This window comes from Rattus norvegicus, chromosome 2 (assembly GCF_021556685.1).
Source record: "Rattus norvegicus strain SHRSP/BbbUtx chromosome 2, alternate assembly SHRSP_T2T, whole genome shotgun sequence".
In the NCBI taxonomy this organism is placed as follows: domain Eukaryota; kingdom Metazoa; phylum Chordata; class Mammalia; order Rodentia; family Muridae; genus Rattus; species Rattus norvegicus.
The window spans coordinates 22,874,419-22,897,945 of record NC_141535.1 but is presented as its reverse complement, the minus strand read 5'-3'; the positions used below and the strand labels follow the sequence as shown (position 1 = coordinate 22,897,945).

Below are 23,527 nucleotides of genomic sequence, written 5' to 3'. Positions count from 1 at the left end.
TAAGCTTGGTTGCAAATGTAACATTTATTTTCTGAGAGCCATCTTCTCTCATTTCCATGGCAAAAGGATGACATATCTGGAGCAGAAAAGGTCCCCATGGGATAGATGGAGTGTTTCAAAGAAGACTTTGAAGGAGTTACTGAGGAATGGGTGACACATGACCCAGGTAACAGATTCTGCAGCTGCTGATGGCACATGCCAGCACCAGTTCGCCAGTATCTTCGAGTGAACACTTCTTTGAAACTCCACCGGGTATGATGAGGAGTATGTCTGAGACCATCTATCATGCGTTCGACTTTTTTATAGTCTCTGTTTCCTGGCTGGGTTATTTATGCAACATTATTCCACATGGGAAAGCCCAGCTGCTAAAGTTTTAGAATCAGGAATAAGAACACATTTTTATTAGCTTTCATTTGTCTACAGTGCTTTTCGTCGTTTAAATGATAGCAACATGCTTGCTCCTGCGCTGCAACTCTGTGTGCTTTGGGAGGGCAGAATGTTCTTTTCATAGTTCTGGAGCTCCAGAAGGAGGTTTGCATCACCACAGATATGAACTCAGCATGTGGGACTGTCTCGCTGCTTGTGAGGATGGAGATGTAGAGGTACCACAACAGAGTGAGTTTCAGATGGGTGATACCAGAAGGCGAGCATTTAGTACTAAAAGGTGAGATAAAGGTGGCACTCTCAGTGTCTAGAATCTGTCAACTGGGTAAAACAGTATGTTCATACAATTGACTTCTTTGTAAAGTTCCGGCTAGCATGGACCACGGCAGAGTGCGAAATGTGTTCAGCAGGATGAAGCAGTTTGTACACAATGCCGGAGATCTGCAGTTACCATAACTGATGTGAGGAAACACTTGAGCCTGCAATAATTGTATCTTCCCTTTGGTCCTTTCAGCTGGATGATGGGCCAGATCTGGTCAACCCTAATATAAAGGGTGCTGGCCTCTTTCCTAAAAATATCTGTGGTATGTAGGCCAGATGAGCAAAAACTGGTTTCAGTTCATCCTTATTTAGAGTTCTAACATTTAGACGGTGGTTGTACCATACAAACCTCTATAACTCAATCCTTTGCATTACTGCACCACCCTTTACTATCATTCTTTGCGTAACTCATTTAATTCTCTTTATTAGTTTTCTAGTGCTCTGTTACCTCAATTCTTAAGGTCTTTTGACTATACCATTCCTTTGGTTATAATCTTTATCTGCAGGAGTCAGCCTACCCATCAAACTCTTCAACTAGACTTCTGGGAATACCCCATCGAAATTCTCTCAGGTTCTTGTTGGTCTTCATTAGGGGTGAGTATGCTCTTTGTCTCTCCCCTCTCCTGGTCTGCAGAGTCTCAACTAAAACCTAGGTTCCTCAAGCTGTGTTTGTTTTATCCTACATAGACTATTTTGATCTTAGTAGTGCCTGGCATATCTGTCATATGCAAGTTATCAAATGCAGTTCACCTATGAATGGAATGGGAAATACAGAAGACCCTATCTCCTGGGTTGTTAATGAGGTATTAGTTTTCATTTTTTTTTTATTAACTTGAGTATTTCTTATATACATTTCGAGTGTTATTCCCTTTCCCGGTTTCCGGGCAAACATCCCCCTCCCCCCTCCCCTTCCTTATGGGTGTTCCCCTCCCAACCCTCCCCCCATTGCTGCCCTCCCCCCATAGACTAGTTCACTGGGGGTTCAGTCTTAGCAGGACCCAGGGCTTCCCCTTCCACTGGTGCTCTTACTAGGATATTCATTGCTACCTATGGGGTCAGAGTCCAGGGTCAGTCCATGTATAGTCTTTAGGTAGTGGCTTAGTCCCTGGAAGCTCTGGTTGCTTGGCATTGTTGTACTTTTGGGGTCTCGAGCCCCTTCAAGCTCTTCCAGTTCTTTCTCTGATTCCTTCAATAGGGGACCTATTCTCAGTTCAGTGGTTTGCTGCTGGCATTCGCCTCTGTATTTGCTGTATTCTGGCTGTGTCTCTCAGGAGCGATCTACATCCGGCTCCTGTCGGCCTGCACTTCTTTGCTTCATCCATCTTGTCTAATTGGGTGGCTGTATATGTATGGGCCACATGTGGGGCAGGCTCTAAATGGGTGTTCCTTAAGTCTCTGTTTTAATCTTTGCCTCTCCCTTCCCTGCCAAGGGTATTCTTTTTCCTCATTTAAAGAAGGAGTGAAGCATTCACATTTTGATCATCCGTCTTGAGTTTCGTTTGTTCTAGGGATCTAGGGTAATTCAAGCATTTGGGCTAATAGCCACTTATCAATGAGTGCATACCATGTATGTCTTTCTGTGATTGGGTTAGCTCACTCAGGATGATATTTTCCAGTTCCAACCATTTGCCTACGAATTTCATAAACTCGTTTTTGATAGCTGAGTAATATTCCATTGTGTAGATGTACCACATTTTCTGTATCCATTCCTCTGTTGAAGGGCATCTGGGTTCAGTTTTCATTTTTTTAATGGAATTGAAGATTATCCTGAACTCTACCAGTTATCTCTGGTCTTGATGACAGGTCATAGTAATCACTTAGGGACTGAAGGATCATCACAGCATTGTCACCTTTTTTTTTTTTTTTTTTCTGTTAGCCTGCTGACACATTAAAGTGTATTTCTGAAAAAGATAACTTGTGATTGAAATACTGAATCCTTTTACTACATTTGTTTAGAACCATAAGCAGACTTTGAGTGTTGGTTTATGAAAAGGCAAGAACAATGGCCCACTAAAAGACCTGAGTGTTTCCTCATAAGTCCAAGTATTCATAAGACCTACCTAGCTTTATTATTCTGAGATGTACAACTTTAACTTCATATAGTAAACTTAACAGCTTTCTTTACAGGTTATTACTATATATCTTCCCAGGCCTTACTTACAACATTTAGTTAAAAATGCATAAACAAGATTTCTATCAAGTAATCCTAAGGAAAACTGTTTTCAGAGTGCTAACTGATGGATTCTCAGTATTTCCTTAACTTTAAAGTTCCCAAGTTCCAACCTTTCCATATCACTGTGGGCCCGCAGATATCAGTTTCAACATTTGGATAGTACAAAGAAATCTTGCTAGAGTGCCAGACTTCTTCAACTCTGTTATGCCTTAAACATTTATTTCTTTTAAACAGTTTAATCTCTGCACAGCACTTTCCCAGTATTTAGCCTGTGGTGAGTAGTTTAGTGTGTTGGAAGAGACTGATAAAGTCCAGGTTTGAGCACTTAGCAATAAACACTCAATCTCTACACATTTGCTTCAGGCCATTTTCCTTGTCAAATAAAACTGTAACAGTAGTATCTGGCTAATACCCTCCCTGCCCTTGAGTGCTTTCATGCCCCACAGGATGTTAGAACAACCCACTTTACCTTAAAATACTTATATCTTTACCTTTTTCTTATCCCTACCCCCAATATTGTACGGATGAGTCGTGTACACACAGCCTCTGAATTGTTTTCCTTTCCTGCACATGTTAAGCTTAATGACATATTTTAATGCCATTTGGAGTTCATTTGAAAGAAATACAGTAATAAGTTTTACATCACCTGGAAGCCACTACAGCATAGTAAGGAAGGTACACAACGTACCAAGTGACCACGATACTGCTATCCTGCTCTCCTAGTCTCAATTTAAAGCCTAGTTGAAGCCAAAATTCATGCTACTCATGGCTTAGGTTCAACATCTTTTTAGGAACTGGTGTAAAAAGGTTTGCAAGTGTACATTTCTTGGGAAGTTTATAGTAGAAAGAGCATGCTTTCTAAAGCATAGAACAAGTATTCCTCCACAATAATTATTCTTTAAACAGTGTTGATTAGATGAGTTACATTTTTAGGATTTGGATAGGAATTGATATGCAGGCACTCAAATGAGACTAAATTTGACATCTTTAGTATTCAATAACTGGCATTTAAATGGAGAATCGGAATTCAACGATGTCTGTGGCAATTCAAGATCAGATCCAAAGCAGACCAGGCAAGACATTACTTTGGCTTTTGGGATACTTATTTCCTACTGGTGGGGATGGAGTTTTTGGAGGCAGGGCCTGCTCAGAAGTAAGTCTCTAGGCAGGGCCTTTCAAAGTTGAGTTTGGCCTATTTTGTAGCCTCTGGCCTCCTTCTCAGCTCTCTGGTCCATCATGACTTTGAGTCACTGCCAAATGTTTTTAGGGAAACTCCAATATGCCTAGAGAGCAAACAATACCCCACAAACTTCCTCTTTGCTCCTGTCTGGTATCATGGTCACAGTAACACAGAAGCCATTACTTTAGATATTTGGGGTTTGTAAAGAAGCAGCAATGAGATTGAATGGGTAGTCTTAAAATACCAAACAATAAAAATATTACCTCCAAACTTATCTTGGAAAGTCACACATGGAGATAAGCTACTCTAGTCTTAATGGCCACCCTCTAAGCTCTATGTACTGCTCTCTTTTAATGTGATGACAAAACTAGAAGGCTTTTGACAGTTCATTTTTTATTACATAGCAGGCACGTAAACTAACCAGAGACTAAGATGATTACCTCCTCTTTTAAACATGAATTATAGTTCTTTCTCCAAAAGGTACTGAAATGCTCTTCCAGATTATTTAGGAACTAGTTTAGGGCAAAGTGGAAATGATATGAAGTTATTTCTCAGAAGTTAGTCATGACTCCCTGTTGCCACGGTGACTGCTAGCACCATTTTGAGAACATTTATTATTACTAGATGATACCAAAGGAACAGAAGAACAACCCCTAAGAATTTTCCATTCATGTTTTCAGATTTCAAGGGTTGGGTAACTTCTCAAAGCCTTTTGTGGAGCTTAAGTTCTTGATAAGTAGAAATATTTTCTGTATGTCCAGGAAATGTAAACAGTGCACTTTTGGGATGGATGTTTGTTTTAACAGCTGGGGCTGCATTTAGCAGCTAGAATATGGGATTTTACTGAAAACACAGCCTTCATTGGCCAGTTGCCTCTACAATGTTTACAAAAGTCTCAGGAGAATCTACTAGTGTATCCCTTTGTCAACTTTGCTTGCTCATAAACCAAGGGAGATTTTATTATCCTCCTGAAGGATTTGTGAGGCAGGAGGGGAAACAAACTCTCAGCTTCAGTTTTGAGGTAGGTAAAATACATGACTTTCCAGGATATAACATCTGTCTGGCCACGCCATACTTCACATGTGCCACAACAAACTAAGGGACATATAATCCCAAACACAGAATTGTGTTTTTAAAACAACACTGTCAAGTTCCGTTTAATCCATGTTCTCTGAGACGTTCTACCCACAATGCATCTTCACTCTTCCTTTTTTTTTTTTTTAAAGAATGCTGGGATTATCTCAAGAATAAGTGTTAGCACATTATACTTCATAGACATTCATTTCATCTTTCATGGACACTATGAATACAGATCAACTACTCATTTATTTTCAATGGTCACATGCCATACCAATTGTGTACATGTTTCCTGAAAAAAATATTATTAATAAGTATTAAATAATTTTCACAAATGGAGGCAGATTTGTTTGACTCTGTAAACTTGAAAAAGTTAATGTATGGGAATCTGTGTCACCCTATGGTACAAGACTAATTTTATTAAGAAGATAAACAAATTTATTATAAATTTATAAATATTCTTACTAACCCCAGCAGGAAACACCTTGAATTGAAACATATATGGTAGTTTCCAGCATATTAAAGACATCAGCAAGACACCGGATTGATATTTTAACTTTTTAAAACTATTAAAACCAATTTAACACAAGGCCTTTTTGCCCCTCTTGCAAGACTACCTGGAAGGAATACATGTCTCCTTGCCTGTCAATGACACAGATGAAACAAATGGGGAACCCAAAACAAAACAAATCTGGAGACATGGCTTCAAGGTTCTAGAGCCAACAAAGTAGCTAGGGCGAACATCTGAACATTGTCAGGCCTGGGTCTTAGTGCCTCTCGCCCCCTATTGCCACCTACACTGTGTTTACCGTCTGTGCAAAGGCCAGCTGCCTGGCGTGCTTTACTGCTCCTCCACACCCCACTAACAAAGACAGCTAACTATTCTGTGGGCTTCACACCTCCCACAGGACCCTGTGGCTTAGAAAACAGGAGTCACTGTTTGCACATCAAAAATGCTAATTGCATTTCTTTGTAAGATCTTTGTCTTTGCAGCCTTCCTACACCTCCAAAGTGCCTGTACTGTAAACGTTCAGGAGGGTGGGGACTAGAAATACCTGCCCAGAATGCCCAGAATCTACGTAATGATGAAAGTCTTATGTTACCTGGAAGCTTCAAGTTAACTATGTCTTTCTCTAATTTCCACCTACATTGTCTAAAATGTCAAACTAAAGACAACTCTTTATTCTCTCCATTTTTATGAGATGTATGTTAACTTAGGAAAGAAGTTGACCACATTTCTGGAAACTTCAGTTGGTAGTGGAGATGAACAGATGGCCAACCAAAAATCGAACCCTGAAAGGTGACTACTTAATGTGCAGAGGAGAGAGTCCTACTTTTGGGACACAGTGAAAATCTTTGACCTAATACTAAGCCCAAGGTAAATTTCAGAGTAGAGTAATTATCATAACCTGATTTCACATTCAAAGTAAATTAGACCAGTTTTAACTAGATATAGACATTGCAAAGATCTTTTGGAAAACAAGCAACCCGTAAAATACACCAAGTAAGCTTTCCTAGACCTTAGTCTAGACTGTAATCCATGGGGCCTAGAGCACTATTTCAAAGCTGGTGGTTTAGCTAGCTGTGGTGGTCATTTGGGCTGCACAGTGGTATACTGCTTTACAATAAGTCTTCAAGTCCAACGCTTGGCTTTTATAGAAACCTCACTTCTAAGAAAAAGGTTTTCTTTTTTCTTTTTTTTTTTTTTTAACTTTTAAAGGAGCAGTCGAACCCAGTAATTAATTAATAAATGCTATGAAGTGCTTCCAGCTAGGATTTACTTCCTCTTTGCTTTGAAGTAGTGAGTGACTTTCAGCTGACCTGAAGAAATGTTGGACACAAACCTGCACGTATCCTTTGAATATGTATGCTTCACTTGTGTCTATTCCCAATCTGTGTGAAAGCTGAAATACACTGAGAGCACAGTACCCAGACTAAGCAGTATGAGGTATGTTTATCACCTACAAAGTTACAGAAGAGATTCCAGTTCACGCTGACAGGACATAAACCAGAAGCAAAGTGCTGCATTAAAAACACCACAAATAACGCATTTGGGTAACTACATGGATGTTCTATTTGGAAGACTCAATACCACAGAGAACGAAAAATGTATAATGCATATTCAGTCATCGTTCTGCTTGCCGCTTTTGTCATTCTAAGATACTCTCCTTCACAGGATGGCAGCCATACATATGTGACTAGAAGCCCAACTCTAAGGCTAATTAAAGAAATGCAGTTTTGTTTAAACTATTTTAAACACCTGTAATAAAGTACAGAATTTGCCAAGAATAGAGGTACTCTGGTTAGCAATCAAAAGGGTTTAAATATGAATGCAATTCCTAAGAACAGTAACAACAAAAATAGAACCATTTTCTTTTCTCAATAAAAATAGGCCAGTCGCTAGAAGGTATCACTGTGTGAAGACATTATTTTGAAGCCCTAGTCAAAGAAGCCTGTGGAACTGGCCACTGGGTTTCTACTTCGTGCCTGGAGAACCTTAGGAAAAGCGGTCCTGACGTAACAGGATGACGTTTGTAGAGTGTAATACTGGAGTGAGAGAACCGAGGTCGATGGCTACAATCACGCTCCTATGTATTAACTGTTACATCGTAATTATTCATACAGCTCATTGGTCCAATAGCATAAAAAGAGAGAACAGCATCTCGAAATTCATCTCATTCCATGTTCAGAGACAAGAGGCGTAACCATTCTCCCGTTATTTTCTGGAGGCACGTCCTGTGTACAGTCTGATGGCAATCACGTGCTGGTAGTTTCCAAAGCTACTGTATGAAGAGGATGCTGAAGGCCATCACTATACAGCATATGGCGACATAAGGACTCTTGCGTTCACCTGTTGAAGGAAAGAAGACATTGCTCTTGGTTGAACGAATGACTAATATGGATATGTTAGAGCTACTACTACAAGAGAGGAAAACAAGGACCTAAAGATAACAAAAGACAAGATGTGTTGAAAGTGCAGCCAAACACAAGGCAATAACCTCACGGGACCTGAAACAAAACCAAAACCATTGTTATCATGTGCTGCATCCGGCCACAGTGATCGGGCTACAGGGCACATTTGGAGGTGAGAGGACAACTATGGAGTGGGTCCTTTCTTTCTGACATTCTATGAAGGTTAGATACTGAACTCAGGTTATCAGGCTAGCGCCTCCTCCTGCTGAACCATTTGCTGGCACATGAGATATTATTATTATTCTAACTCTACTTTGTCGTTTGCAAGTGTGACATTTGTAGATGTCAACATCATGTCTCAATGTAAAAGGGCTAGCTGGACACGGCGAGCTGCAATATCTAAGCTATTTATGAGTCGTGTATGTGAGAGCACCAATGATGTGCTCCTGGAGCCATGGAAATGCTCTCCAGCAACTAAGAGACAAAGGCTGGTACGGCTCTTGAGAAAAAGGGAATTTCTACCTATACACAGGAATCTACCGCACAGTGCGCGGCAGTATCTTCTTTACATGTGGTAGAGTTCATGATACGTGTAGAGTTTAGAAAGCATTTGTATGTGAAAACAAGCTAGACAGCCAACAGCCAATATTACCCATTTAAATAAACAGGCATTAGTTCCCTTTCTCTTCTCCGCAGAACAACTGCTTTTGATATCGATATGGTATAGAGTCTTTTACAATCAAACATTCCTATTCATAAAGTTCGGGATGAGAAGTACCACTCCATTTGGGAGATTTTAGAACATCTGACTAGATATCATTGGTTGAGCATCCCTAAAAAATTTAGAAATTCTCTTAAGTCTGAAAAATTATGTGTTATCTCTCATGTTCATAGTTTTAAAAATCTTAGTCTTTCAATAAATTTAAAAGATAAAAGTAGAAATTAAATTCAAAACTTCTGTAATGAGTTGATTCCACACTAGTCTAAAAATGGCTGTATTTGGAGGTTTTCCTTCACCTGATCCAGATCTGATGTCAGCTTATGAAAGTATCTTGCCAGTTCACAGACCCTATAAGGGTCATTTTAATTGTTATTGTTTCTTTAGTAACTGTAAGCTGTACTAATTTCAAGGGTACCAGATATGAAAGAAAGGAGTCACATAGAAACAGCTGTAAAATATCTGTATCCTTTGTCAGTCTACAAGAGATGGCTCTGACTTAGCCTCATTTTGGTTCTCCCTTGCTGTCTAAATTCCATTTCCCCATAAGCAACCTCCTTATTTTACCTTAGATGGTCACTTACCTGGCTTGTCAACCTGGAAATGTCAATCTTAACTTCCGTCAATAACTAAAATTCTCAAACTCATTTCATGTTAAGAGCTTCTCCACTGATCCCAAATTGCCACATTGCTATATTTATACATTTGTGTCTGTCCAATGCAAAAATCACAGAAAATGTCACGTATATTGAAGAAGCAGACATTTAGCCAGGCCTGTGATGATAACTGCTTATAAAACCATCCTCCAAAAAAATCACCAATCAATGTGGTTTACCATATTGAGACCCTGTCCTCAAATGTAAACCAAAACAAACTAAACCAAACCAAACCAACAAAAATTCCAAGTAAACCATACTAAAACAAAACAAAATAAAAACCACAGATTTGGTATTCTAAAGTTTTATTTACCTTTGCCCTCCTCCCCCTCCTCCTCTCCTCTCCTCTCAATAGACATTTAACAACAGACTGCCTTCTATTTAAGGAGGATCTATAATGAAAAGATTTTAGAGTAACATCAGTTCAAATAAAAAACAAAACAAAACAAAACATCATCATTAAAAAACAGAACACAGGGCTCACTGGTTCATTAGGGCTGGCTGGTCTCATGAAGCACCTCATTGCTCCATAAACTTTATGTAGACGTTAGAAAGCCTGTTACTCCTCTAAGGGCTGGTGTGCTCACTGCTTAGCATCGTTACAGTAAACACCCAAGGGGAGCAGTTATCCCTGTACTGACTTTTCCATCTGCTCAACATTAATTCCTGAGGAAGTGCCTTCCTCATCTTATGACTCAGAATGCTATAATTTACAGATGGGTTTCATTTCCATGGTTTTCATTTTCTTAAAAGAGATTGCCATGTGGTAGAGCTAAATGTCTTTGGTTGAACTTGAGTAAGAATGTTATTTCTTGTCTGGGAGAAGCTTGTGCAAGTGAGGCAAGTGAATGTGAAACAGTTGCTATCATCTGAATTGTAACAAGATAGGAGGACCTGACTAGTGCTATCCCATTAAAATCACAGCTATTCTTCCTGGGGAAAAAAGCTTCTCTTTGTGTGTGTCAAGAGTAGAGAGGAGCCTGAAAAAAAAGTGTATCAGCACCAGTGTTTTCAAACCACTTGTTAAAATAAAGCAAATGCTTTCAAATACTTTTAAGAAGGAACACTTGGGGAAGGGGATATAAACAAATGAACAAGCAAAAAGAAAAGACATTTACAGTTAGAAAAACAGACCACATTTGAGGTCATAATCACCAACAAAAGGGCACTTGGCTGGCTACCACATAGAACGGTTCACACGTCTACTTCCTACATAAAATGGACCAAAACCACCGCAACGTTTTCTTTAGGAGCTAGCAGCGCCCCATGATGGGGATGGGAACTTGTTCCCTGCCATCTCCACCTCTCTGCGGTGTGCTCAGCTGCTTAGCTATCTTATTCTTGGCAATGCTATTGATTAGATATATTTCCTTTGTCAGGGTCACCTGCCTCCTGGGCAGTTTGGTTTACTTATGCTATGAGCACTAGGCACAGATGGTGGTAATCTGTCTGTTTTTCTTCTTGGTTCCTTTTCAAGATTTCTTCTGCTATTTTAGGGTTTGCTGCCGTTTTTCATGACTGAGTACCACACAAGTCTCTACACAAACCTCTTCAGTAAATATGTGTTGTAAGGAGAAAGGTAACCATTACACGTTGTACTCTGAATTTCACATGTAAATTGTGGGATGGGCACATTCATCCTTATGCAAAATAAAATTTATAAAAATGCCTCAAACGTTTCCAAATTACAATTTATAAATTAGCAAAATAGCACACATGAGAATGGTATAAACACATATTACAGATATTGTCTGAATTTGCTGCAAGTCCAGAAATGCATGTTTCTTCTATTTTTTCCCATCTCCCTGTTAATAAAATAGTGCAGTCTCCAATTACATCTGCTTTTAAGTAGCAGAAAGAAGAACAAATAGTAGAATTCAGTAAATACTTGCAAAAGTATACAGAATAAAAGAATCCTGCACACGGGAAACAGACATTTGATTGCTATGAGTATAATATAAATAGTGTCCAATGATTTATAGTTGAAGAAATGGATGGAGATTACTTACCAATTCGGGCACACTTCCAAAATATCCCCAATAGTCTGCACAGTATAAAAAAAGAACAAAAACAATTGAGAAAACCAATTATTTCTGTTAACATCACAGAGTACATTAATTCTGCATACTGGATTTTAAGCTGAAATCTTTGTTTCACATCTGAAATGTACTCGTCTCACAGTGAGCCACCACTTTCTTATAAAAACAGAACAGTATACACTATGAACCATCACTAAACAGAAGCAACTGTTAAGTGGAATATGTGTATCACAGGCCAGATTCAGGGCATTAATGTGAGAGTGGCTAAAATTTATACAGGGAGTCAGTCATTTAATTCATTTAACTTCAAGATTCTTAACACTTTCAATGGCAGAAATATCATATGTCAATTTAAGGATTAATTTTGAGAAAATGATAAGTGAAGATAGTTTATTTCTTGCAGAATATAGCTCTCTGTTTCACTATCTATAATGCATACTCTAGGGGCTGGTCTTACTGTGCTAGTCAATAAGGAACTCTACATAAATGTGCAGCTACTTTGTAATATAAGGAAAAGTATTAGTTTAGGTGAGACCAAGTAGATGAGCTTATTAAATGTAACAACTAAAACACATATTCCAGAAATGATAATTAAAATGAAGATGCTCCTTTTTATTCCATGAATAAAAATTATGAATTAAATACAAGCACATATATGGACATATTTATGTGGAATGCAAAAAAAGCAACAGCTTTGGTAAATGAGCCATCAACAGAAAAGTTACCCCAACAGCACAAATACTATCTTGTTTTTCTGAGATTATATATATGTATATATCTCTCTATATGTGTGTATATATATACATATATCTGTAACTATGTTTATATATTTTTATAACTATATTTATAGTAGAGTACTAGTTAAGACAAATCAATCTTACATATTCCTTATGTTAGAATTGGCTCAATAAAATCACAAAACTTAAATTTCAGGGATATTTATACTTTTCCTTCAAAGGAATACATAATGAATCATTATGTGTGAAGAGAAAGCTAAGAGGCAAATAACGTAAGCTACTGAGAAGGCCAAAGTGTGCTTTAACTCAGTCCTACTTATTGTGTGACTGGGAGGAGGTACTTTATCTTTTTAATAACAGCGTCTATGCTCAGAGTATTTTATAAGGAATAAATGAAGGAATGATTAGATACGCTTTAAAGCAGTAACATGTGCTATGCTTAGTAATGTTAGGACTAAAGGAACATGTGACAAAATGTTACTCAGAATTCACTTATTCTCCTCCAGAGTCACTAACTGTGGTCACCTATGCAGAGTCATGTGTGTTTGAGTCTGGGCACCTAAGGATCACAATAAACACTACTGAGTTAAAGCTACTCTGATTGAGTAATTATATAAAAGAAACTTTGTTAGTCACTAAAAACCCCTACAATTTGGTGCTTAATTTCCATGGCTTCATATGCTAACAGTGCTATTGGGCCTAGGAAAGCAGGAAAAACCTAAGAAGCAATTTTCCAGTACTACCCTGTTCAAGATCATTTAATTCTATTATATCATTCAAATTTGATTGAAAAAATCATCAGAAAATGAAGTTAAATTTAAATAATGAAGTCATCAAAAATGTATTAGACCAGATATCCAGGGGTCTCCATCTAACCTGGTATATACAGTTATAAATTTATAAATCTCAGAGACAACATATAAAGGAAAAAGAATCTAGTAATTACTTTTATAGAGAAGTAACCTATATATTCTTATCTATAATGAAATAAAATTGTTTCCCATCACCCAGATGACTATATTAGCTTACATTCTGAAGTATAAAAACAGGAAAGTCTTTTGGGGGCCTTCAATGTAGGAGAAATATACTACTACTCAACCTCTACTGTAAGGTTGGTAGCCCTGAGAACTCCTTCATCACTGTAGCATGTTATGGATACATTCCTACTCCCCAAGAGAAGAGGGGCAGACATGTCCACATGCAGCCTCCTTGTGACGGAAAATGTCATGACAGACTAGAAAAGTAAAAATACTCGATTATAATTTTAATAGTGATTATTCTTTAATGAAGAACTACTATTTATCAGGTCTTACATATATTATAATTCCATATTACTAATCAACTAGAATAAAGTTCCAAAAATCATGTATAACCGCTCAGAGAAGAGGATAACATGGGGGAAAGCTGTGTTTCCAAAGGTAACAGGGTATTCCTATAACAACTGTTGGATATCTAGTATTTCGCCAGCAGCAGGATAAATCCTTTCTCTGCTTTTATTCAGTGGGTGAAATTTTAGGTCCCATCAGATCATTCTTTAGATTTACTCAGTAATTTAGTAAGATACTGCAAATGCATTCTGGTGCTTTAAAACATGAGGAAAATGTATTAAGGTCCTGAAAACTGTATAAATAAAGTTAAACGTCCTAATGACTTTCATAGGACTTTATATCTGAGGTTGATGAGAACTGTCCTCACTGATTGTCACTTGTAACATACCCAGTTTTATTTCTGTCCAGGATGCTGGGTGCCAGGGATCGCACATAAGCACACGTACATATAAGCAGCAAGATTACAGTCAATAGACTCTGAAAATTGAAAATGGCAGACTATAAAGAGAAAAAAAACAAAAACAAATTAATATCACAAGAGAAACTTCCTTTGCAAAAAAAATGTCAGACAATTCTGCATTACAGGCAAACAGGATACTGCACAGCACACAATCTAGCATCCTGAAGTCTTTGAAGTCCACGTTCTTCCGTTTTTTAGGGCAGAAAATGCAGGAGTACAATAGCAAATACAAAAGCACTAACTTAAATGTCAAGGATTCAAAGAGTCCAAGCAAAGTGCACTCAGTATATAATTGGTACAGAATGTTCAAGGCAGGCACAGTCCTAGACAAAAAAGTGTGGTCTTCACACACCAACAAGGGTTGGATCCATGACCCTAGTGCAATCACTGGCCATTCAGTCTTCATTTGGTATTTACCGACCTGGTCAGAGCCAAGGAGAATGATTAAATACTGACTAACGTTTCTTTCAAGCTAACTTTTTGCCTGGGATAACCATGTTTTAAATTATGAGATGATGTTCCAAGCCCTGACAACCACTAAGATTATTAGACATTGGTGAAAGAAAAGCATCGGCCTTTTTCCCACTGTTATTTGTTATGTAATAGTTTGTGCCACTCTAAAAGTTAAAATAAGAACTCTAACAAGTGTATATTTGAATCGACAAACAGGAAATCAGACACTTCAAACCCAAATAAACATAAGTTTGGTTCATTCTTCAATATTCAAGAGCGAGTCCTCTCAACTGCTGAGCCCTCTCTAGACTCTCAGCTCAGCTGTGTCAGAAGTCTCCTGGAATCAACTTGACCTCCTTCTGTATTTCATACACGTTTTTTAAAGTGCAGAGATCCTTCTGCATTTGCCTACCAAGTGCTGGGACTATAGATACCCAAGCTTTCTCCTCAGAATCTCTTCTCTATGCCTCCCATGGCAATAGATACTTTCATTATAAAAGTCACACCTTAGGTGTGAACACTACACTATTAGACTGCCTCTAACATCTGGTTACAGGTCTGAAGCACAGCGCAAAACCAAAGAAAAAAGATTCACCAAAACACTTCTAAGAAGCTGCAAAAGTATCACAGTATATCATAAAAACAGTTGCATTATAAGCAAAAGCATAAAATACATCAATTCCATTCAGCAGTCAACAGTAACTACTTCGTTAATTTAGAAGCATTTCTTAAAATCCAGGAGGAATCTGTCGTAATTATTTTTCAAAGGTAAATTTGTTCCTTGTAAATTGGGTGTATTTGAAAACCTCAGAAGAAGCTAGTGATAAATGGTTATAAACTTAAGGAAATTAAGAAATGTATGGGGAGTGCCTATCAATACACATACAAAACCTTCAGTCACATTAACCAAATGAAACACAAAACAGAAGAGACTATTATGACAGGAACTAAAACAAAACCTTCAACTTTCAAAGCTTAAAAAGAAACGTATATTAGGATCAAAGGAAAAATCTTAAAGAAGACAGCAACCACACCACCCAAAACAATATACACAGAAGACTACTTTGTAGAATTAGGAGACTGATAAAAATTCTTACTAGAATTGTTTTACATATTTCTGTAAATAAAATCCATAAAAAAAAGGATTGCCCATTACATAGCAAGTTTTTTTTTGTGCATGCATGTTTATGTATTTATATTTTTGTGTGTGTGTGTGTGTGTGTGTGTGTGTGTGTGCGCGCGCGCGCGCGCGCGCGTGCGTGCGCAGGCATGCGCAGGGCAGAAACTGGAGCTTTTTTAAGGTAGGATCCCTCAAGAAAATTGGGCCTTGCTGGTTCAGCTGAACTGGATGGACGTCAAGTTTCTGAAGACTCTGACTTCCCAGCCGAGGAATTTTAGGTCCACTTTTAAAATGTAGGTTCAGGGGATTGAATTCATGTGCTCCTACTTGCCCAGTAAGTAATCTACCAACTAAGCCACTTCCTAGCCCCAGTTACCAATGTGATTAGCGACAAAATGCTTATATACAAATTATAGTAAGTGTTGAGCAAACAGGATGCAGGATGTCAAAGCCGGCTTAGGTTTAGCTCCAAATACTGATGCAAATGTGGGGGAACAGGGATGACTGAGGATGAGTTTCATTAGTGAGTTTTATGATCTGAAAAAGATGAACGAAAACTTTGCTTTTGAGGCAGGGTTTCACTGTTGTAGCCGGACTATCCTGGAATTCAGTGTAGACTAGGCTAGCCTTGAACTCACAGAAATCTGCCTGCCTTTGTCTCCAAAGTGCTGAGATTAAAGGTGTGAATCACCCCACCTTTAATGTTTTTGTTCATGTGGTGTTTATTTTGTTGAATCAAATGATAAAAAACATTGTATAACTTCCATTTTAATACTTGTTTAAATTATTATAATCCTATGCAAAGATTTTTTCACTAACACAGCAAAGGTGGCATTTAATGTGGATTGGCTTTTAGTTAGCTTGGGTATTAAGCTTGCATCTGTGAAGGCAGGTGAAAAGTGATGAATAATAAGTAGAAAACAATGCCAGGATGGCTGTCTTTTGAAGATGATTTTGAACATGTACATGAATATATTGTCTGTATTTCCTCCTGGACAAACAGCTGTAAGTACATTTAGTGTATATTCTGGAGAATGAAGTTAAGACCTTAAGGATCTAAAGAGTTAGACTGTATGAATCTTCCTTTATTGGGAGTTTATAACTAAAAACAGGTACTGACATTCACCTGGTATTCTTTCACAATATTAACTGCAGAATACAGTTACTATCATCTGTATGTTATAGATGACACACACAGCAATTATCTTCCAATTAGAAAAAGATGTATACTTTCAAAATTAAACAGTAATGTATTGTAGCACCTACAAGACGTGGCTTGGAATCGCAGGGACCAAGACAATTTTTCAAAAGGAAAAGTTTTAAAGAAAGCAAATACATAGACAATCTCCACATGACTTCAATTGGAAGGGCCAAGAATACAGTAGACTCTAGCAAAAACAAAATGGTGGCAGCAGGGATTTTTAAGACATTTTTAGGAAGAACACAAAGTAAACAAAGGATTCTGGTGGTAAAACGGTTAGTTTTTCAATGTGGGTTTACTATCTCCCTAATGAGATAAGTACATTAAGGATTTTTATCATGGGGTTTTCCTTTTCTTTCCCGAATGCCTTTAAAAACATGCTTTGTTGTAAGACACCCAAGTTGGTTCTCACTGTGTTTGTGTAGGGAAAGGAGAGTTGCTCATAAAATGCTGAGTACACGAAGGCTCACTTACCCTTTTTACTTTTCTGCATTTGAATTTTTTCATAAAAGATAATACAACAACACTCACCACCATGTCTAATATTAAGTGGACTGTGTATATTCATGTGTGGATGTTTCATACCTTCACACGCATACAGAATACATACATACATTTGTGTGTGTACAATCATTTACAAATGAAAGCTGTTTACATGCACGAAACATCTGATATATACAGCTTTGTTCTGTGGCCTAAGAACTCTATAATTTAAACAAATAACATACTTAGACTCTGTTCAAAAGAGTATTTTCTAAGTTACGGACATCAGCCTGTTAACTTATTCCTTTTAAGGCTTAGCATAGCTGTCTACTAGTACAAACTAGTTTCTGAGTTAAGAGTAACAAAAGGACTATTTTGTACAAAATAAAAATGACTTTCCATATAAAAATGTTGATACAGGAAGAATGGAAGCTAAACAAAGAAAACATCTGATAACAAACTAGAAAGATGCAAAGTTCATTAATAGGCCTCACTGAGAAAAACCAATGTAGATGAGAACACTGAGTACATTATCTTGTTAATTAACCAAGAAGTTTACAACCTGTTGTGAATTCATATTTACTTGTCAAAGACATTTTGGAAAAATAAGCAAAGAACAAAAATATCCGCATTCTTATGTGAAAGGCCTAGGCTATGAAGGCCCAAGGCAATTTTTACCTCGTTTCTACATCTAGCACTACCCGGAACTCCAGTATTTTAGGGAGAGCCCACTTTGAAGAGGCTCACACTTTGAACAGATGTGTTGTTCTAACTCATTCTAGGACACACGGTATACACATTTTCAAGTGGCCTATAGAGCTGAGTAGGTAAACTTGCTAAATGAAAACTCTAGATACTCAACTACTTAACAGTTTAAAATAGTAGTTATACAGCATGCCAGTTTTCAAGGGACTACAAGTATATATGCTTTTGTGTGCTAATTTGCTAATTACTAACTTTTTGGAGTCTTTTTACTTTTTAAAACCCATGGTAATGTATGTGATTTAGATGGTTACAGATATCAAAGTAGAATACAAAACCCTTCAGCAGATTCTCAGAGCAATGGTTTTCAGCCTTTCTAATGCCAAGACCCTGTAAAACAGTTTCTCATGTTGTGTGACCCACCAATCATAAAACTGTCTATATTGCTACTTTATACTTTTGCTAGTGTTATGAACTGAAATGTAAATATCTGATATGCAGCAAAGAGGTGGTGATGCAGGCTGAGAACTACGGCTTGAGGGTAACTAGAAGATGATCACTGTTATTCTTACACATAAAAAGATGCTGGGCTCCTTTCCATACATAAACTTACATTTATACAGATTTTGTTTTTAATAGGATGCTGACGAAACGAATACAAAGCCAACATTTCCCATAGAATATTTTCATTCTTTTTATTAATTTATGGCAGTGTCACATTTATTGATTTATAATTTATCTGTAGAAGCGAATTACTTCGTTAACCCTCTCTATAGGCACACTGTCTCCAAACTTCACTCTTCTAAGCAGTGTGCAACAGCTACATGAAGCTGTTCTTGAATTGGTACAGGTACAGAAACTCTGGGTCAGAGCAACTTATGAATCACACTGTGGTTACGTTCTGCTCATCTGCATTCTATAAAGGCTGATCAAATGTGTATTTCCTAACTTCCATGACAAACTCTAGTCAGTTCGCATCTCTCAGATGAGTTATGGAAGATATAAATTTAAAATTAAAACAGGTTCCCAGTGAAATATCTGGCTCCTATTCTGCTAAAATTGCTACAAATTTAGGGGCATAAACCAATACAAATTTATTACTACCTTGTATTTCTAAAGTGCTTTATACCACTCTAACATTTTGACAAGTCACTATTTCTGTGGCTCTGACACTACTCTTCTTATCTGTTAAATGTTCTTGTGCTCATACTGCCTGTGTTCTCCCCTCCCCTCAGGATAATCTTCCAAATGAAGATTTGAATACAAAGTCTCTTGTCACATACAATTAGAAATATATTCGTGCTTTTGTGCGGGTTTGTGTATCATTTTTTTTCATGGGGTCCATTTTCTCTACCACATCTATAGATGTTCCCTTTCCATGATGAAGTATTAAATGGCATTCCCTTGAATCAGGACTGCCTGTGGCATACACTGGAACACAATACGAACTACAACTAAAAGTAATCCTCAGGCTTGTGGGACACAGAAGCCCTGCCTTAACTTAGATCACTCACAATTGTGCTTCCTTACAAAACAATGTGTCAACGGCTCCCAAGGTTATTTTCTCTTAAGCTCTTTACTTAATGTCTGTCTCTCTTCCATTGCAGCCTTATCACCATAACAATCTAGATCTTCATCTCCAACCAGAGCTTCCAAGAGCTTAGAACAGCCATGCAGCCATGCAGAATTAATGCAGCCAGATGAGAAGCTATTCAGTAATCTTTCTGAAGTAATACACAATTAAGTAGTGAAATAATAAAAGAAGTCCAGAGGCATTTTTATATTTGGAGTTATTCTTGACTGTTAATGTTATATCCTCCAAGTTTGGATATGAGAGCGTGTTCCAGAATTATAAATAAAAGTATCCTGGACATTTGTTAGCAGAACTTTTAAATAAGAAATCTTCAAAGATCACTCCTAAGCACTGGGGGCTGGGTCCAAACAATAAACAAGTACAAAAATTAAAACAAAAAACAAAACAACACCCCCCCCATAGGTACCTTTCACTTTCAATGATTGGTTATTGACAAGACTTAATCAACAGAAAGGGTAGTGTCGTAACTTAGTATTTTCATTAGTATCGGATCGCTTTGGCACCATGAAGATTCATCTTTAGTATCAGCAATACAAAATGTTTACCTTGCTCGCTGAGTAAGAGGTCCTTTGTGAATAACATTGTCTCAGGGCTTCAAATGTTTATTGCTCACATGTAAAATATTTTTACTGACATTAATTTCTCCAGTTTAACTCAACTTCACTTTAAAATTAAGAGTTAAAAACCAAAGACAAAAATTAAAAACACTAGCTAGTAACATTTTTACTTACTAATATATACTTGTTTGTTTTACATAAAAGTAAAGTAGTTTATTCTTATCTCAGGAGAACAGAGTCAACACCCTTAACTTAATTATGGTAAAATTTACAGCACACTTGAAAAATGGGTCAACATTTTATGATTTACAAACCTAAGTGAGGTCAGCATTTTCGAACTAGATTTTATCAGATAGAAGTTTCTATGTACTATTATCTTTTAAAAATGAGAACCACAGAAATAGTGATAAATTTTAGCCTGCAAATAAATACAAAAACACACTAATTACAAGTGACCAAAACTGACTGAACACATAACCTGTCTTTCAGGACCAGAGTCTATTACACATTCTGGATTACCTAAAACATAAATTTATCGTTGAATAAATGAACTTTTCTTGTCAGCTGCATCTGATCTAACTGGTCCTGTTTCACAAGTGTATAAAGACCTTATCTACTTACAGTTCACTACAGAACTTTGGTTATGAGTCAAGTTCAGAGTTCAGAACTCTCTTGCAGTCTCAGTAGTTATCTAGTCCAAAGGTGGGACCAGTACTTGATTAGTAGTTTTTAAAAAATGAATTCTCTATATACCTTGACAAAATGATTAAAAAGATACCCTGAAGGGAAAAAAGCAAATCCTACATGAAAAAAATGTGCTTTGCGATCAAGAAAAAAAAATAAATAAAATATAGGTTGTTTGATACAAGAGAAAAACTAAATACTGGGTACCTGACATGTAATCCCTGGTTACTCACTAGAATCATTCAATGCTTTAAAAAACAATCCTCAAAATTTAGACTGAAACTATAAAGAAACTACAATCTTTATTTATTGCTCTTAAGCACTCTGAGAGAAGATCAATAATATATTCACATTACCTTATCCTATTAACCTTATACAAGGGTTTTCAGAGTGAAGTTCATGGAACACTTTCATAACGTCATATTTATTTTTATTATGCTAAAGACACATGCTTTTCTACTGTCATTTTTACTCCTAATAAAACAAAAATTATGGTAAAAAATGTGTCATTTTAACTTTACTCTCGCAAACCTTTCTTGGATTTCCTGTGTGATGAATGGCACCTTTGACTAGGTGAAAGGACAGAATATAATGACAAACAGAGCTGCTAAGATTAATCCGTACCTTATAATCAATATTATTTTGGGCACTTCACTTAATATTTTACACATGTAACTCATGGCCAGTAACAACCGTAATGAAACACTGCATACAGCTTTTTTTCTTACAACACTTAAAAAAAGTAAAACAGATTTAATACTTTCACACATCCTTCCAAAGCCATTCTATACATACAAGAATACAAAGAATTTTCCCTCTAACCTTCCATTTCCAGTTACACACCCGCAAATTCAACAGATCATAGATTTAAAAATCTGGAGCAGAAACCGGCACATCTGCCGTGAACACACCACCACTTTTCTGGTTAGCCTTTCAGAGAGAGACACATAAGCTAAACCTGAGGCCTGGCTGTACTTACCAGGTGTGTTATCCTAGGCAAATCAGGCCCCTACTTTCCACTTTCTTTACCAGCAAGTATCTCAGAAGTCAGGAGTTTAAAGCAAAACGCTTAGAAACTGCATCTTTAAAATAGAACTTGTACATAACAAGTACTAATAACTAAAGCTTGTTATTTTTGGAACAAGTTAAAATACTGCCCATTTTAAATTAACTTGATTTTTCCTAAGTAGGAGAGGATGAAACATGTACCTTTGACTCCTTCTAAGAGCAAAGTGATTCTATTTGTTTCTAGGTAATTAGGCAAGAAAGCAATTTTTCAAGTTTCCTAACAGCTTATTAACAGCATCTTTTTGACCAAGTATATATTATTCTGCAGTAGAGAGAAAAAAAAAGGTTACAATGGATAATAAAATCCTTACCCAGAGAACAAATATATACAACAAACATATAAAGGCTACCTCCTTTACAAGGTGCTAATCTTGCGCAGGAAGGAAATTCCAACATATGATTAAATATAAATGCCTACACGTACATCACTGTCAAGAAAGCAGGAAGGACTACTTGAGCTTTTGATCAAGGCTATAGGAGATTCTCAAGACACTTCTGGGAACTCAAATTCAGTATCTTCTTACTGTACAGTGTGGTGTCTAGTGGGGGCGGGGGCGTCCTGGCTGTTTTTGAGATAATACAAACATGCTTTCTCTAGAAATATGGTTATAAATAGCTTCTAAACTCACCAAAGTGGCAGTGCAGGGAGATCTGGCATTTACCCTAACACTGATAAGATGCACAAAGTTTTAATGATTTATTACTAATGTCTACTTTTATCTATGCCCTGGCCACAGGGACTTTCTCTTCCTTGTCCTGACCTTTGCTGCTGTTTGTGATTTACAGTGCAAGCCTTCTGAGGTCTACACTATTAAAGAATTCATAACACCACACATAGGAACTCCCAATGAGGGTGGTGGTTAAGCTCCTACAAGGCAGACACACCTTGGTAGGAAAAGTGAAACCATTAAAAACCTTCCTTTACAAAGAAGCGTCATTAGAATTGAAAGAACAATGAGGGAGGGGCTCTACCTCAACATTGCTTCAACAGGTAAAACGAAAAGGGTAGGATTAGTGTTAAGAAAAGCGACAATCCATTCATTACTATTTAAAGATACAGGTTGGGGTGACACACGTAACACATAACAAAGGGGAAAAGTGGAAACGGGGAATCCAGCATTTTCAAAGTGGATATCATCCGTACAGATATTTGTAACTGGTCGCAATCGGTTTAGTGGAATACCACCGCAATTCCACTAAACAACGTAGCAAGTCGGCCTCTTTGCGAGGGGCCGACTCCATCACCCGGGCTCTTCCTAGGTCTGTTGGCCTGATGCTCCAAGTTGAGCATCCCGGGCCGCATGACTCCCGGGCTGTGCACCCTCGGGTCCCGGGAGAATCACACTAGAGCCAGGGCTCCCGCGCCCCACAGCGCCCGCACCATCCCCGCCGCCCCGCGCGAGCCGCGGCCCCTCCGAGAAACTCAACCGCGGCCAGGCAGCCCATGTTCTTACCATAGTGAGGCCGGTGCTGGTCCAGCCACATCACCCTTCCGGGCCGGGGCGGAAGAGGATGCACGCCCGCTGCGCTTCCCACTCGCTCCAGCGGTCCGGTTGGGCCTATCGCAGTGCCTCCGCCCATGCCGCGCCATTCGGAGTCCGTGATAGGCTTCTGTTACCGGAAGAGGTGGGGCTTGGTCTACTACTTACAAACCACGGTATTAGCGGATTCTATCATTG

At 37.8% G+C, this 23,527-nt stretch overlaps 1 protein-coding gene and 1 non-coding gene across 2 annotated transcripts; both read right to left on the bottom strand.

Moving 5' to 3' along the window:
• Window positions 1-4,434: 4,434 nt before the first annotated feature.
• Window positions 4,435-23,362, bottom strand: Tmem167a (transmembrane protein 167A). Its single transcript, NM_001399682.1, is given in 4 exon segments — window positions 4,435-7,986; window positions 11,432-11,466; window positions 13,915-14,024; window positions 23,303-23,362. Coding segments are annotated over 4 exon segments (219 nt in total). The 5' UTR covers window positions 23,306-23,362; the 3' UTR covers window positions 4,435-7,915.
• LOC134478807 (small nucleolar RNA U109) lies at window positions 13,268-13,402 on the bottom strand. The gene has a single exon (XR_015679219.1). It is a non-coding gene; the product is annotated as a small nucleolar RNA U109 (small nucleolar RNA).
• Window positions 23,363-23,527: the final 165 nt, after the last annotated feature.